The 13185-nt window shown below is 44.3% G+C and overlaps 2 protein-coding genes across 4 annotated transcripts; one reads left to right on the top strand and one right to left on the bottom strand.

The window, feature by feature from the left end:
* The first annotated feature begins 91 nt into the window (after positions 1-91).
* uba5 (ubiquitin-like modifier activating enzyme 5) lies at positions 92-3583 on the top strand. Of its 2 annotated transcripts, XM_056434826.1 has the most exons (12): positions 92-490; positions 639-684; positions 1008-1097; positions 1212-1321; positions 1416-1502; positions 1596-1680; positions 1798-1902; positions 2046-2173; positions 2262-2397; positions 2551-2629; positions 2750-2856; positions 3051-3583. In XM_056434826.1, exons 1-12 carry the CDS (start codon positions 327-329, stop codon positions 3126-3128), a joined length of 1215 nt encoding a protein of 404 aa, XP_056290801.1. In that variant the 5' UTR covers positions 92-326; the 3' UTR covers positions 3129-3583. The 2 variants fall into 2 exon arrangements, with proteins under 2 accessions (XP_056290801.1, XP_056290802.1); XM_056434827.1 differs by lacking the exons at positions 92-490; positions 639-684 and having other exon boundaries at positions 1007-1092.
* Positions 3543-12621, bottom strand: nphp3 (nephronophthisis 3). Of its 2 annotated transcripts, none has more exons than XM_056434819.1 (27): positions 12208-12621; positions 11966-12091; positions 11730-11880; positions 11407-11559; positions 11019-11152; positions 10653-10813; positions 10380-10536; positions 10046-10120; positions 9748-9921; positions 9540-9643; positions 9092-9206; positions 8843-8986; positions 8637-8734; positions 8401-8503; positions 8193-8275; positions 7763-7901; positions 7360-7524; positions 7181-7275; positions 6976-7098; positions 6696-6885; positions 6296-6537; positions 6093-6168; positions 5869-5996; positions 5434-5674; positions 5190-5315; positions 4929-5044; positions 3543-4828 (listed from the first exon to the last, which is right to left on the bottom strand). In XM_056434819.1, exons 1-27 carry the CDS (start codon positions 12529-12531, stop codon positions 4660-4662), a joined length of 3912 nt encoding a protein of 1303 aa, XP_056290794.1. In that variant the 5' UTR covers positions 12532-12621; the 3' UTR covers positions 3543-4659. The 2 variants fall into 2 exon arrangements, with proteins under 2 accessions (XP_056290794.1, XP_056290796.1); XM_056434821.1 differs by having other exon boundaries at positions 7763-7898.
* Between the last annotated feature and the right edge of the window lie 564 nt (positions 12622-13185).

Here is a 13185-nt window from a genome sequence, read left to right as displayed (position 1 = left end):
GATTTCCTCAAAAAGTATTCATCTTACAGAGATTCAGCATTTAAAAACAACCAGGTGGAGATACATAATTTAACAGCCAGTTTACGTCCTCGTACGCCGATGGAATAATTAACTAATAATGTAGGAAGGAATTGAGTTGTTCGCGACGTTACCTGTTTTCTACACGGACGTTATACACGAGAGCACACACTCTGACAGATGATTTTAGTTCCGAAGACCTGTACTTTCCGGACCGATCTTGCCGTCTAGTTTGTTCATTTTCACTATTCTTACTCGAATTATCACCTTTATTTCGTTCACGTTGTTTCGATATATTTATTTTCCTGATGGCGACAGTCGAGGAACTGAAGCTGCGCGTGCGAGAGTTGGAGAATGAATTGATAAAATGTAAGCAGAAGCAGTGTTCCATGGCGGAGGCTCACAGCCAGGAACACCACAGACCGAAGATTGACCAAATGAGTGCGGAGGTTGTGGATTCCAACCCATACAGGTGACTTTTTAAATCTTATTATGTTGTCCTTTGACACAATTTGTCTGGGCTGACCTGGGCGCTGAGGGGCTACGCCTTATGACTCGCTCATCCCATATGGTGGTACTTCATAGACCGCGAGCTAACCCCAGCTGTGTTGTCATTGCAGTCGTCTCATGGCTTTAAAGAGAATGGGCATCGTGAAGGATTATGAGGTATGATATTTAAGTATTGGTCTTTATTCACTGCAGTACGTGAATTAGTTCTTGCTGCCGTATCCCGAACAGAAATGATCACAATAGTCTAAGGAAATGCGAAAATCTATGAAAGTGAATACGTTCACAGGGGTTAAGGTTAAGTGTTTTGAAAGACCACGTGACCTGTGCTAACACGAACCTCCCAAATGCTTGATGAAAGGAAACAACTGAGTTGCACATATCAATGTTTATTATATCTGATGTCAAAGGACAGCGAACAGTGCTGCCCTAATTAAAGGATCAATGCATCACAGAGTAATCATCTTGAAATATCTTGACAGAAAATCCGGACATTCACAGTCGCTGTGGTCGGCGTTGGGGGGGTTGGCAGTGTGACAGCTGAAATGCTCACTAGATGTGGCGTTGGTAAGGTAATGCAACCTTTTTCTTCTTCCCTCTACGCTGCCTTTCACCTCTTCGCCCTGTTCAGTAGATTGTGTGCCTGTGCTAACCCCCGAATCTCGCCTGCGCTTGCACCATCACAGTTGCTCCTCTTTGACTACGATAAAGTAGAGCTGGCCAACATGAACCGGCTGTTCTTCCAGCCTCACCAGGCCGGCCTCAGTAAAGTGGAGGCTGCGGAACACACTCTCAGGTATACTATTGTTTCAAGTAATCTAAGCCCCCCCCCCAAGAAATAGAGCCGTTAAGTTTCTTTTTGCTTACATGTCGCTCGATTCACCCAACAGGAGCATCAACCCAGACGTGTCATTTGAGAGCCACAACCACAACATCACCACAATGGACAATTTTACACATTTTATGGAGCGCATCAGGTGAGCATTTCCTGCTCTCCAGTTTTGTAGTTTGACTCTGCTCTCTCCTCAGCGGGTTACACGCCTTCACCACAAACGACTCTGTCTTCTCAGTTATGGAGGGCTGGAGGAAGGGAAGCCGGTGGATTTGATTCTGAGCTGTGTGGACAACTATGAAGCCAGAATGGCCATCAATACCGTAAGTGCAGCACTGTTCGAGAAAAAAACAAACACAAAGCTGCGATGACATGTTAGACACAGTGCTTTGGACATGCTGCCCTTCCAGATTGTATTCATCTCGTCATGTTTGTCACAGGCCTGTAATGAACTCGGTCAGATCTGGATGGAGTCTGGTGTCAGTGAGAACGCGGTATCGGGACACATCCAGCTCATCATTCCTGGAGAGACGGCGTGCTTCGCAGTACGTCAACACACAACCGCTTTTAACACACACTTGTGCTTATTTTTCACCGAAAATATACCCCCACCACCCCTCTGCAATACCTGAACAACATTGTGAGAAACAATTGTAATAGTTACTTTGTAATACATATCCCTCATTAGTGTGCTCCTCCTCTGGTGGTGGCCGCTAACATAGATGAGAAGACCCTAAAAAGAGAGGGTGTGTGTGCTGCCAGCTTGCCGACAACAATGGGCGTGGTCGCAGGCCTCCTGGTGCAAAATGTCCTCAAGTAAGATGTCATTATTCATAGGCAGTGGGGAACCTAAACGGTGGAAGTGTTGTCTTTAAAAGTGAAGTTAAATATCTCTGTCTTCCAGGTTTCTGTTGAAGTTCGGAACGGTCAGTTATTATCTCGGCTACAACGCCATGCAGGACTTCTTCCCCACCATGACCATGAAGCCCAACACCCAGTGTAGTGACCGCTACTGCAGGAGTCAACAGGAAGAGTACAAGGTGTGTGCGCTTGATGATTGTTTTCCAGTATTGCGATTTATCATCTGTCGAAAAAAGCCCTTTTTAAAATTGAAATAGACTCCGTACTAAAATACCGCCCTGCACCAGTTGGGAAAGCTGACCGTGTCTCTCTGTATGAATACTTTCCTTCAGAAGAAAGAAGCAGAGTGCCCCAAGGTCGAGGCTGTGCAGGAAGAGGAGGAGGAGGTCGTACACGAGGACAACCAGTGGGGTGAGCGTGCAACGAACAACTATTCAAGGCAACAATGTCAGATCTGTGGCAGTTTGCTTGTCTCTGTACACTACAGTATATTGTCTTGCGTGTATTAACGCTCACAATTGTACCGTGCAGGTATTGAACTCGTATCAGAAGTGACGGATGCAGAGTTACAGGCTGCGTCGGGCGCTGTGCCTGACCTCCCAGAAGGCATTACGGTGGCTTACACCATTCCAGTTGAGGTTAGTATTTAGTCTGACGTGTTTGAGCTCATTCGTTTAAAATATGTACGATTATTGCTGACCTTCTTTTCCCGGAAAAATGCAGCATAATATATTTTTGTAAACATGAATAATAAAGTCAGTTAAATATTCACTGTGACTAATGACCTCAACTAAATTTTACGGACAATATTGTTTTCTCTTGTTCGGAACAGGATACAGAAAGTGGGGAGACGGTGGGGGAGACCGAACAGAGCCTCGAAGACTTGATGGCTCAGATGCGAAAGTTGTAGGCAAACAATCAGACGCCATCGACTTCTTTGATAACGAGCATCCTCATAAAAATAATTAATGTCAAATGAAGAATTTCAGAATGAACTCATCTAACGGCTAAAGAACAGAAATGCATGAAAAGTGCTGCTGATGACATTTCATGCTCCACAGGAAATAAAAATAAAAAAACCAGTCAAATTTAGAACATGTTGATATACTAGGAAGGTGTTTAGCACTTGGAGTTGGTACAGTCTCTCATGAAATGTATATAAACCGAGGATAATATCACTGTCAGTGCATTAACATAGCCACAATGTGTATTTTCTACGGTTTTGATTCGTGAACGGGTTTTCTGCCGACCTTTTTAATGGTTGTGTCATTCACTCAGCTTTCAAGAAAATTAAAACAAATCTGCTGCAACCATTTAAAACATGTTGAAGTTGTTTCAATAAAGTATTTATTAGATGGAATACAATCTTCTCGATATATTGGATGTGATTTTTGTGGTTGTCCTGTGTAACCTTTACATAATATAATTGTTTCATTGATACACACATGTATTAAAACACTTACATTAATGTGGTAATGTATCCCTTTGGGATTCACGTACATTCAGTCAAACAATGAATATTTACTCCATTGTACTTATGGCATTATCTTGGTTTTGGCAAATCCCTTAAAATCCTTTTTGAGTAAACACAGACATTTAACAGCATGAAATCTTATTCGGAGGTCATGTCTTCTCAGACATGGTCTCGGTCTTTGGTTCGTCATTTTCTCTTTTTGGATTATGTACTCTATACTCGTAGGTAAACATTATGCAATGTAAACATAAATGGTATCTAAACATATAAATATACACATTACATTTTCACGACATCAGGAATGTAAACTTGGAAACGAATCTGTAAGGTCTTAACAGTTTTGGTAAGACATAACGACACAATCGGACTGAGTTGTGGAAATATTTCATAGCTCGTATTTTATGTCCTTAAAAGAAGCTCGAGAACAGTTTTCTTTTGTTTACTGAATTTTTAGAGGTATTTCTTTAAAATCAAACGGAAGAATAATTGGGTTTTCTTCATACCTGTGACTAGTTTACAAAAATATTTTTTTTTAAAAGTGCATAGAGTTATTTTCTGTACATTGGAAAGCACAGAATGTGTCTGGTTATTAATGATGTTTTATGGGTTATGAAATGGCAAACCCTCATGGCTAATTTGCTGAAATGTGCGGCATGTAAATGGGAACAAAGTGTGAATCAGTGATAAATGTAAACTTGAATTCAAAAAGAAGTAGTGATATAACCGAAGATCTCTACGCGCATGATTATGTAAGAAATATATAAAAAAATACTTGTGGCAAATACACAGGCTTCACCGATTTGTAAAACAGACCTCATAATTATACTAGCAGGTAGAGTCTATTTGACCAAACCCTAAAACATCCATCTAGACAACATGACCAGAATGGTTCTTATCTGATGTTTGAGTTGTTCCATTATATGTCAACAGCCTGTATTGTTCTGTGGCAATAAGCGGCTGAACAGAGTCACCTCTGGGCTTGTGGGAGTGGAGCAGGTCCCCTCAGACTGAACGTGTCCCCACTGGAGGAGTGGCGGGACGGAGCGTTACCGCACACCAGCGACGGCTCGGCCTCCTTTATCTCCATTGCACGTTTGTAAAGCTCTGCTGCCTTCTCGAAGTCCCCCTCTTCGTAGCTGATAAAAGTTAAACAAGATTTTAATCGCAATTCAACGTTCGCGACTCGACTTCCCGATTAGCCGCACGTTGAAATGCAACCTCAACGACTCTACGTACCTCAGCACAGCCAAGTTTTTGAGTGTCTCTCCGACTCGAGGGTGCGAGCGGCCCAAACTATCCTCATACACCTTCAGGGCTCGTTCGTAAAGGGGCAGGGCTTCAACGTGCTTCTTCTGCCAAAGACAAAAGAACATATACAGTCAGCTTTGCTCGATACAACAAAATATAAGCCACAAACACTGCGAGAAATTCTTCAGAAACATGTAAGTCGGGAATATGTGGAAAAGAGTGAATGAAGTGCAACGTGAACATTCTCACGAGTTGGCAGTAGATCACAGCCAGGTTGACCAGCGCTGTGGCCACACTGGGGTGTTTCGGCCCAAAGCTTTTTTCCCTGATTTCCAGAGACAGCTCATACAGCGGCATGGCCTTTTCCAGCTTCCCCTGTACAACACACACACACAGACTCTTATAAATCAGATTCTCAGCCTACGACGAGCACAGGATGAGCTCGACAGACAGAACATGACAGTTTCATCGTCAACATGCACGTGGGTCTCACTCTGCGTTTGTAGAGCATGGCCAGGTGTTTGAGTGTGTATGCCAGTGAGGGGTGGTCCGGGGACAAGGCCGTCTTGCGGATGTCCAGCGCCCGCTCATACATGTCCTCCGCCACCTCGTACTCCCTCCTCTCTGTGTGCAGTGCAGCCAGGTTGTTGAGGGACTGAGCGCAGTCTGGGTGATCGGCGCCGAGGACACTCTGCCGCATCTCCAGAGAGCGGCTCAAGAATATCTTGGCTGCACTGGGGGAGGGCAAAGAGTTGGATTTTAGTCATCTATTTTTAGAAGTATCAGACGTTGGTGGACACACACAAAAATACAAAATAAACCCCAAAAACTAAACAAGAATTAAGCAGAGGGAGACGCAATGACGCTCTGTCTGTCCGCAATGCAGTGTCTGTGTCTGTGCATTGCGGCTGTAACATGCATGCCTTACTCCAGGTTGTTTTGCAGGTAGTACAGGACACCTAGTTCATTGAGTGTCTTGGCAGAGTCTGCCGATTCTTTTCCGAGGGTCAGCTCTTCCAGCTGTAGGGCTCTCCGTCTCAACAAAGTGAAGCCGTACTGAAAAGGAGGAATCGACAAGAGGCATGCGCATCAGGAATGATGCATAAGTGCATACAGCGAATCATGTGGGGATCTGTGAAACACGCTTATTACCATATGACCTTTCTGGCGAGCGGTCTTCTGACGGATCTTCACGGACCTTTTCCTGAGTTTCTCTGCTTGTTCATACCTGATTGTAAGAACGAGGGCCTCAGTCATGAGATCATCACTATAGGTGGGATTCCTCTCTCACACGTTGCCAATGAGCTATACTAGATAACACCAATCCATTTCAACAACAAGAGGGAACCATTTACTTGTTCTGTTTCTGATAGAGCATGGCGAGTGACTCCAGCTCTCGTGCGACGCTGGCATGCTCCGCTCCGTATGCGTTCTCACTGATCTCCAGGGCCTGCCTGTACAGCTGCTCAGCGTTGCCGTACTTCTTCCACTGAACATAAACCCCAGCAAGCTGGTGCAGGGAGCGAGCTACGCTGGGATGGTCCGGGTCCAAGGCGGTCTCCCTAATCTCAAGGGACCTTTGTAAAGGTGCTACTGCCTACAAAAAGAGACAGAATTAAAGACATACGGGAAATACGGGAAATGTAAAGACACATTTAGGCTGCATTGTAACAAGAAAACTGGGTATGGCAGAGAAATAATAAAGAGTGAACATTTAACATGTTTTTTTAAAAATTGTGTATGCATGAATTCTACCTGGCTCGGGAGGCCCAGGTCTTTGAGGAAACGCCCCAAGGTCTCGTACAGGTTGGCCAGCTTGGTCATGCTGTCTTCGCCCTCACAACTCTTCTCATAGTGTTTCAGGGAGTCAAAGTACTCAGTGGCCATGGAGCTTTTGTCTTTGCCCACATATTGCCAATAGGCCAGCAGCTCAGAGAAATGCCCCCTAAAAAAAAAAAGACAACACATACCGGACTCCAGACCATACCGAAATAAATGTCCTACATCAGCTTGCGCGTGTGTGGATGCTTTTTACCTCTTGTAGAGGTTTTGGGAAACAAACAGGTTCAGGAGGCTAAGTTGTAATTTCGTCCTATCCTCCTGTTGTTGGAGCAGCCAGGGCAGCTCATCGGCGACACGCCACGTAACACGGTCCTGGCTACACACACACACAATGGCACGAGTTGTGCTGACGGAGGACGGTGGGTGTGTGTTGTATGAGGAGAAGATGACGACTCTACCTGAGTTGTTGGCTGAAGTACTGGAGGAGCTTCTCTCTGTAAGCTGCCAAGCTACTTCCTCCACCCAGGAACTCCAACTGTACAGCTTCCCAAGCCTGAAAGACAGGTTTTCTTTGCATTTTTTATTCTGAATGACTTTGTGCTAACTATGCTACTGGCTCCCACTATACTCCAGTTACCTGCAGGTGTTGAAACGTGATGAGGCCACAGCGGAGGGTTACAATGCAGAGTCTGTTCAGGCGGTAAAGCAGAGAGGACAGGACAGGCAACTCCAGTTCTGGGAAAAGGTCTAGCACCTCTGATTCACTCACTCCATTATGGCTGGCACATGCAAGGCACAGCATCTAAAGAGGGACAAAAACAACAAGCTCATATTATTGTGCTACTTAGAGAAAGAAACTTGTGAGTTTACATGAGTCCCTGTGAGAACAGAGGAAACCAGAGAGAAATTACAGCAAAAAAACTGATCGAAAGTCGACGTGACTGGTATCATGAGAACACAATTATAACAAGGTGACACGACAACCAGCGGGTATGAAATAACTCTGTGTTTAAGTGGAGGTGTTCTTGTTATTTTGTCACCTCTCTCATGATGTGTTGCTCTCTGTCTGTGTTGAGGGAGGTCAGAGTCATCTTGAGAGCCAGGCGGTAGAGTGCCATGGTGTCCTGACACAGGAGACACTCCTCCAGGCTCTTCTCCAGTGACCAACCGGACAGACTGCTGGGCAGTGACAAAACATGGCGATTTTGCCCATTAACAAAATGTTTTTAAAAAAAACACATTCACAGACCTCCATATCCAACCTAGGAAGGAAAGGCCATGTTTAACCCACGTAATGCATGTTTAATGCACATTACGGGATTAATTTACTCAACCAAAGTTCTCTGAAGCAAGTCACAGAAAACCCTCTATTGCAATGAAACACAAAGTTAAGTGAGCACAAACTCATTTTGTATCAGTTCTTCTGTGATGGTCAATACATTTAGACTTGTGAAACCAGAGGTGACTAACCTGATGAGCATTCTTGCCAGTAGTGTGACATATAACGCATTGCAGGTCGATGCAGAACGACAATGCCTTTCTAGCATCTTCTCCTGCAACAAAGATACAACATTTACGTGTGGCATTCCCCCATAAAAACATATCGCTGCTAACAATTCCAAATGTCTTTCCACACTTTCAAATCCTTTCAAAGGGGGATGGAGGGATGATAACTGACCTGGTCCTTGGTCAATTTGAGGTCCATGCTCTGGCACTCTGCATTGACAATGCTCCTCACCTCCCTGGGACTCAGTGGGTCTAAGTGGAGTGTGGGCCATAACCTAATCGGGCACGGTCACTGATTACAAATGGCAATACTACAGGAACATATTTAGAAATATATACCATTGCATAGAAAATGTACATGTACAGTAAATTGGCTGGGATATTTAGAAATCGGACTGTGGCTCTCACCTCCAAGCTTGAGGACAAGTCTCAACTTTGACAGACACCACCACTCGGACATTGACAGGGAGAGGGTCGATTAGCCACTTCATGTGTCTTTCTGCTTGCTGAAAAAAAAGTAGAAAGACAGCCGGGTTAAAAGGGCTATTCTGGAGGAAAAATAATTGTTCTCAAGGTGACGGAGACAAAACACTAACGTCTAAACTGGAGTGTACCTCTATTTGGTCAATGGAGTCGATGATAATGATGATGTTTCCTTGATGCCGTGCGGAAAGTCTTTCAAGCCAGCGGGGAAACTCCTCTAAGATCTTACTGGGCTCCATCGACAAGCCAGAAATGGACCAGAAGTGCTGCAGCAGCTGTGTGACAACAGACAGAAAACCCATTCCCACCGTTATTCAGCAAGACTCAGTGTCTTCACTGGAAGTTAGCCTTTTCAAGAGCCACTGAGAGAGGGCCCTTACTTTGACAGTGAGGCGTTTGATAATGAGAACCGGCTCTGAGCTCGTGGAAAGTGGGCGGCCGACAAAATGGTAAAGGAACAAGGTGTTGGGGGACAGCTTTTGCTGCTGCTCGATCCTGAAAAGGATTAAAGAACACATATCAGACACATCACACCATTAAAAAGCACTGACACCTCCTCTTGGAGAATGACGGACAGCATATTATATTATGTATTTTTTTTTCTTCCTTCCAGAAAACACATTTCAGAGTTGGATAAAAGTAAATTTTTAAAAAGAGGAGCGGAAAATGACCAAAACGGGCCTTAAAGTGTTACATTAGGAGAACTACTCAACATACCCCTCAAAAGCATACAAACAACTTTACACTGCAATGGTCACCCACTAGTTTGAGTGAAGATGTGCCTACAGGGGGAATTACATGCACTAAACTGAATAAATAAGTTATCACCATTTGGAGAGCAGGAGAGACTTTCCTGAGCCTGGACCACCAGACACCAGCAGAGGAGGGGTGGGAGGTGGAGCAGCTATCATGTCATTTAAACGATCTATATACTGGGAAGGACACCAGGCACACCACAGATTTACAGTGAGTAAAGACAGTTTTAGACTGGAAGACAAGATTTAAAGTGCTACAAATTGGGGAATATCTGCCCTACCTTCTGGAAGCCCAACTGGGAGGTGGTGCTGCTGCTACAGGCCTGCTGGTAGGACTCGATCTGTTCCTGCTCATCATGCAGGTCCCACAGCACATCTCCAGAGTCCTCCTCACGCCCCTCCTCTATCACAGAGTCCATAGAATCAACATCTGCTCCTTCAAGTCCCAGCAACTCCTACATAGTGAGAGGAGAAGTGGAAGTTCAAGAGCTGGACGGGAGGAATGAACATAAATCCCCATGCACACCCAACACTTGCAGTTGGATCGCGATAAAGACTGATGGTGCTGATGGGCTGTACCTGTTTGATGACTTTCTCCACTTGGAAATAAATGAGTTCAGCCCCCTCCTCTGCAGAACCACTATGATCCACCACCTGGGTTAATGTTGAAACCATATATGAGAACAAGCACCCTGTGGCATTCTGGCAACCAGGTGTCAACTTTAAAAAGCAATGAACACACAACTTAAAGCTTCATTTAACGTAAATTTATCAAAAAGAACGTTGATATTCTTGAGACTATAAATGTCATACTATAAATAAAATGCACAATATTAACCGTCTATACTTTGTGACATATCTACTTCTCTCCTGTATCCTTTTGATTATTAAATATAATCTATGGCACACACACCTTGACTTTAGCAGCCTTGTCTGCAGCATTGATTCTTTCTAGCAGTTGTCTTGTGGGTCCAGTTAAGTTGTGATCTTCTTCAGTCCTGAGGTAGAGCACCAGTGGATGGCCATCTGGATTCTTCACGAAAGCCTCATCACAATCCTCCACCACAGAGCTACACACATGCATGAATATTGTGAGACATCTTCTTAAAAATAAAACATAGAGCACAAGTACAATCTTAACTACATTGTGATATTCTAGTGAGTATAGGTATAGGACCTACTGTACCTAGTGACAGTAGATTTGACAAGAAGCACACACACCGAGCTCCTTTCAATCTCCTGCGTGCGCTCCACAGCATAGGCGGCAGCGTTCTCCTCTGGGAAGCAGACATTCAGGTAGAAATGTCCGAGAGCTTCGCACATCCTCCGCAACACGGGTGAATGTTTCTGAAATGAAAACATGAAACACAAGGAACATATTTACCAGTGAATGATTAACGTCAGGTCTCTACCAGGTTTACCCACAATGTTTTTTTTATGGCCCTATTAATGAAGAAACATAGTCATGCCTTAATGTAATAATAAACAATCATACAATAACCCCATGAAAAGAGAATATCTACAGTTTGTCCACAGTGCCCATTAAACCAACCTTAATGAAGACATCCAGCTCAGCTTTGGTCTCCTGGGTAGAGATAAGGTAGCAGCGCACTGTGTTACTCCACAAGGCCTGGGGAACATGAGGGGAGACCTGAAGCAGACTGGCCACTGCAGCATCCCAGTCATCTGACATAAGCAAACAAGAAAAGTTAGGAGATAAGTGAATGCATACTTCCAAAGCTATCCGAATGTAAACGTAAATATACACCCATTAAAAAAAGTTTGAATAAATATGTAATGTATGTATTTTTTTTATTAGTTGTTTAGCGTCATACTAGCCACTAGAGCTGTGGGCTAAAGATGTTTGGTTACCTCCGTGTTGCCTACATCCCATGTCATAATGACTCCATTCTTTTTACAGACTTTATGAGTTGACTTACCTCTGCTTACATTTGCAAAGGGTCCCTCCACATCTATCAAACTGTGGGCAAACTCCGGTCCTCGAAAGGTCTGTTGCAACTGCATCATGCTCCCCATGGAGGGGTCACTTCCCAGCACACCCCCAGACCAGTACTCGCACTGTGTCCCTGCAGCTAAAGACGTAAAGTGAATAAATAAAACAAGGCGTTGGAAGAAATGTTGAGTGTAAAAAAAAACAAGACCTCAAATGTTGCATTCTAGTGGCAAATTACAAACTCGAAGGATGGATTAATTAATAAAAAGACAAGAAAAGGTCCCAACGTTGTGTATTTCTTGGTCTTACCAGTAACCGCGGTTTGGTTGTCATCTGAGTCAGAATCATTGAGGTCATAGACCTGGATGCCCTGAGCCTGCAACTGTTGCAGTTTGGCCTCCAAGTCCCTCTTGGCCCGCAGGAGATCCTGAATTTCCTTTTCTTTTGTCTCCCGGAAAATCTGATGGTGATTCAGCCAATTGGTTAGTGCCGCAATCACGACAACTGGAAAGAATGCTCCTCGGTTAACATGTGGTTTGGTTTACCTTGAACTGTCGTTTCACTTTGTCTCTATCGTGTTCAAAGGTGGCAGCTCTCTCCATCGCTTGATACTTTGCCTCAAGCGCACTCTCTTTTTCTCTGAGGATCTTCTGGTAGGTCTTCTGTAGAGCCTGTTGTCACATTGACAATACACATCACAGTGAGAAATGTTACGAATATAACTTTAAGCTTGTGCTTTGACAAACTAGTATCTGAATCTCAGTAGTGTCCTGTTCATTAATGTCACCTGTAGCTCAGCTCTCAGCCTCTTGTTCTCCTCATCCAGCTTGGCCTCCTTCTTTTGCATGGACGAGATCTCGTTATTCTTGCTGACACGGAAGATTTCGTACTCTTTTCGGAGTCTTTCATACTCAGCGGCGTACTCTAGATCCACAGAACCTGTGGATTTGAAACTGGCCCCAATCACCCGGGGTCCTCTGCGAAAGGAACTGCGCAGGAGTCGGGCTTTGGGCTTGACCTCCACTGGGATCTCACAGGCTTCTCCTCCTTCACCCCCATATCCATCCTCGATCACCTCTCCTGGACTGACCAAAGAGGACGCGGTGCCCATGATGGCAGCCTGTACCAACGTGCTCAACCTTTTCGGATGCCCATAGCGGCGCCTGTGCGATGACAGACATGACAGGGATGAATAGGAGCAACTTCTGATTGTTGATAGGATTGCGCCGTATCACAAACGCAAAGCAGCAAAGCACCGTGACGTTACGTTAATGCTCCAGTTCCAGCCACGAAACTAACGGATCATGCACGATCGCCTCCGCAGATAAAAGGTGCTTTGTTTGCAGTTACCGTTAACTTACTCGTGTAGCCAATTAGTTATTTATATCTGCCAATAAAGAAAGTTGTAACGCTAATCGACAAAGTGAGTTTTGGGCAGAGTTCATAAAGTAGCGTTAGTTATTTGGTTAGTTAGCGTTAGCTAACGGCATAGCTGCCAAACGCGCTCGTCACAGCATTAATTTGTTTCAAGACTAATATAATAAGACAATAATGTCTCTACATATTTATCTTCCACAGAATATTGACTATAACACCACTCCTGGTGAAAACATATGGAGTTACGTTAAAAAAAAAGCACTCACAGTCCGCTCCCTTCACAGCTTCTTCCTGGCTGCCTTGGTAACAAGTCATAATACGGGTGCTCGCAAGAGTCAAATTGGGTAAAAGTCGATGAAGTAAAAAGTATTGAAGTACAGTAACTATA

This window comes from Pseudoliparis swirei, chromosome 16 (assembly GCF_029220125.1).
Source record: "Pseudoliparis swirei isolate HS2019 ecotype Mariana Trench chromosome 16, NWPU_hadal_v1, whole genome shotgun sequence".
NCBI lineage: Eukaryota > Metazoa > Chordata > Actinopteri > Perciformes > Liparidae > Pseudoliparis > Pseudoliparis swirei.
The sequence above is the reverse complement of the archived record's forward strand: the minus strand, read 5'-3'. Positions and strand labels throughout refer to the sequence as shown.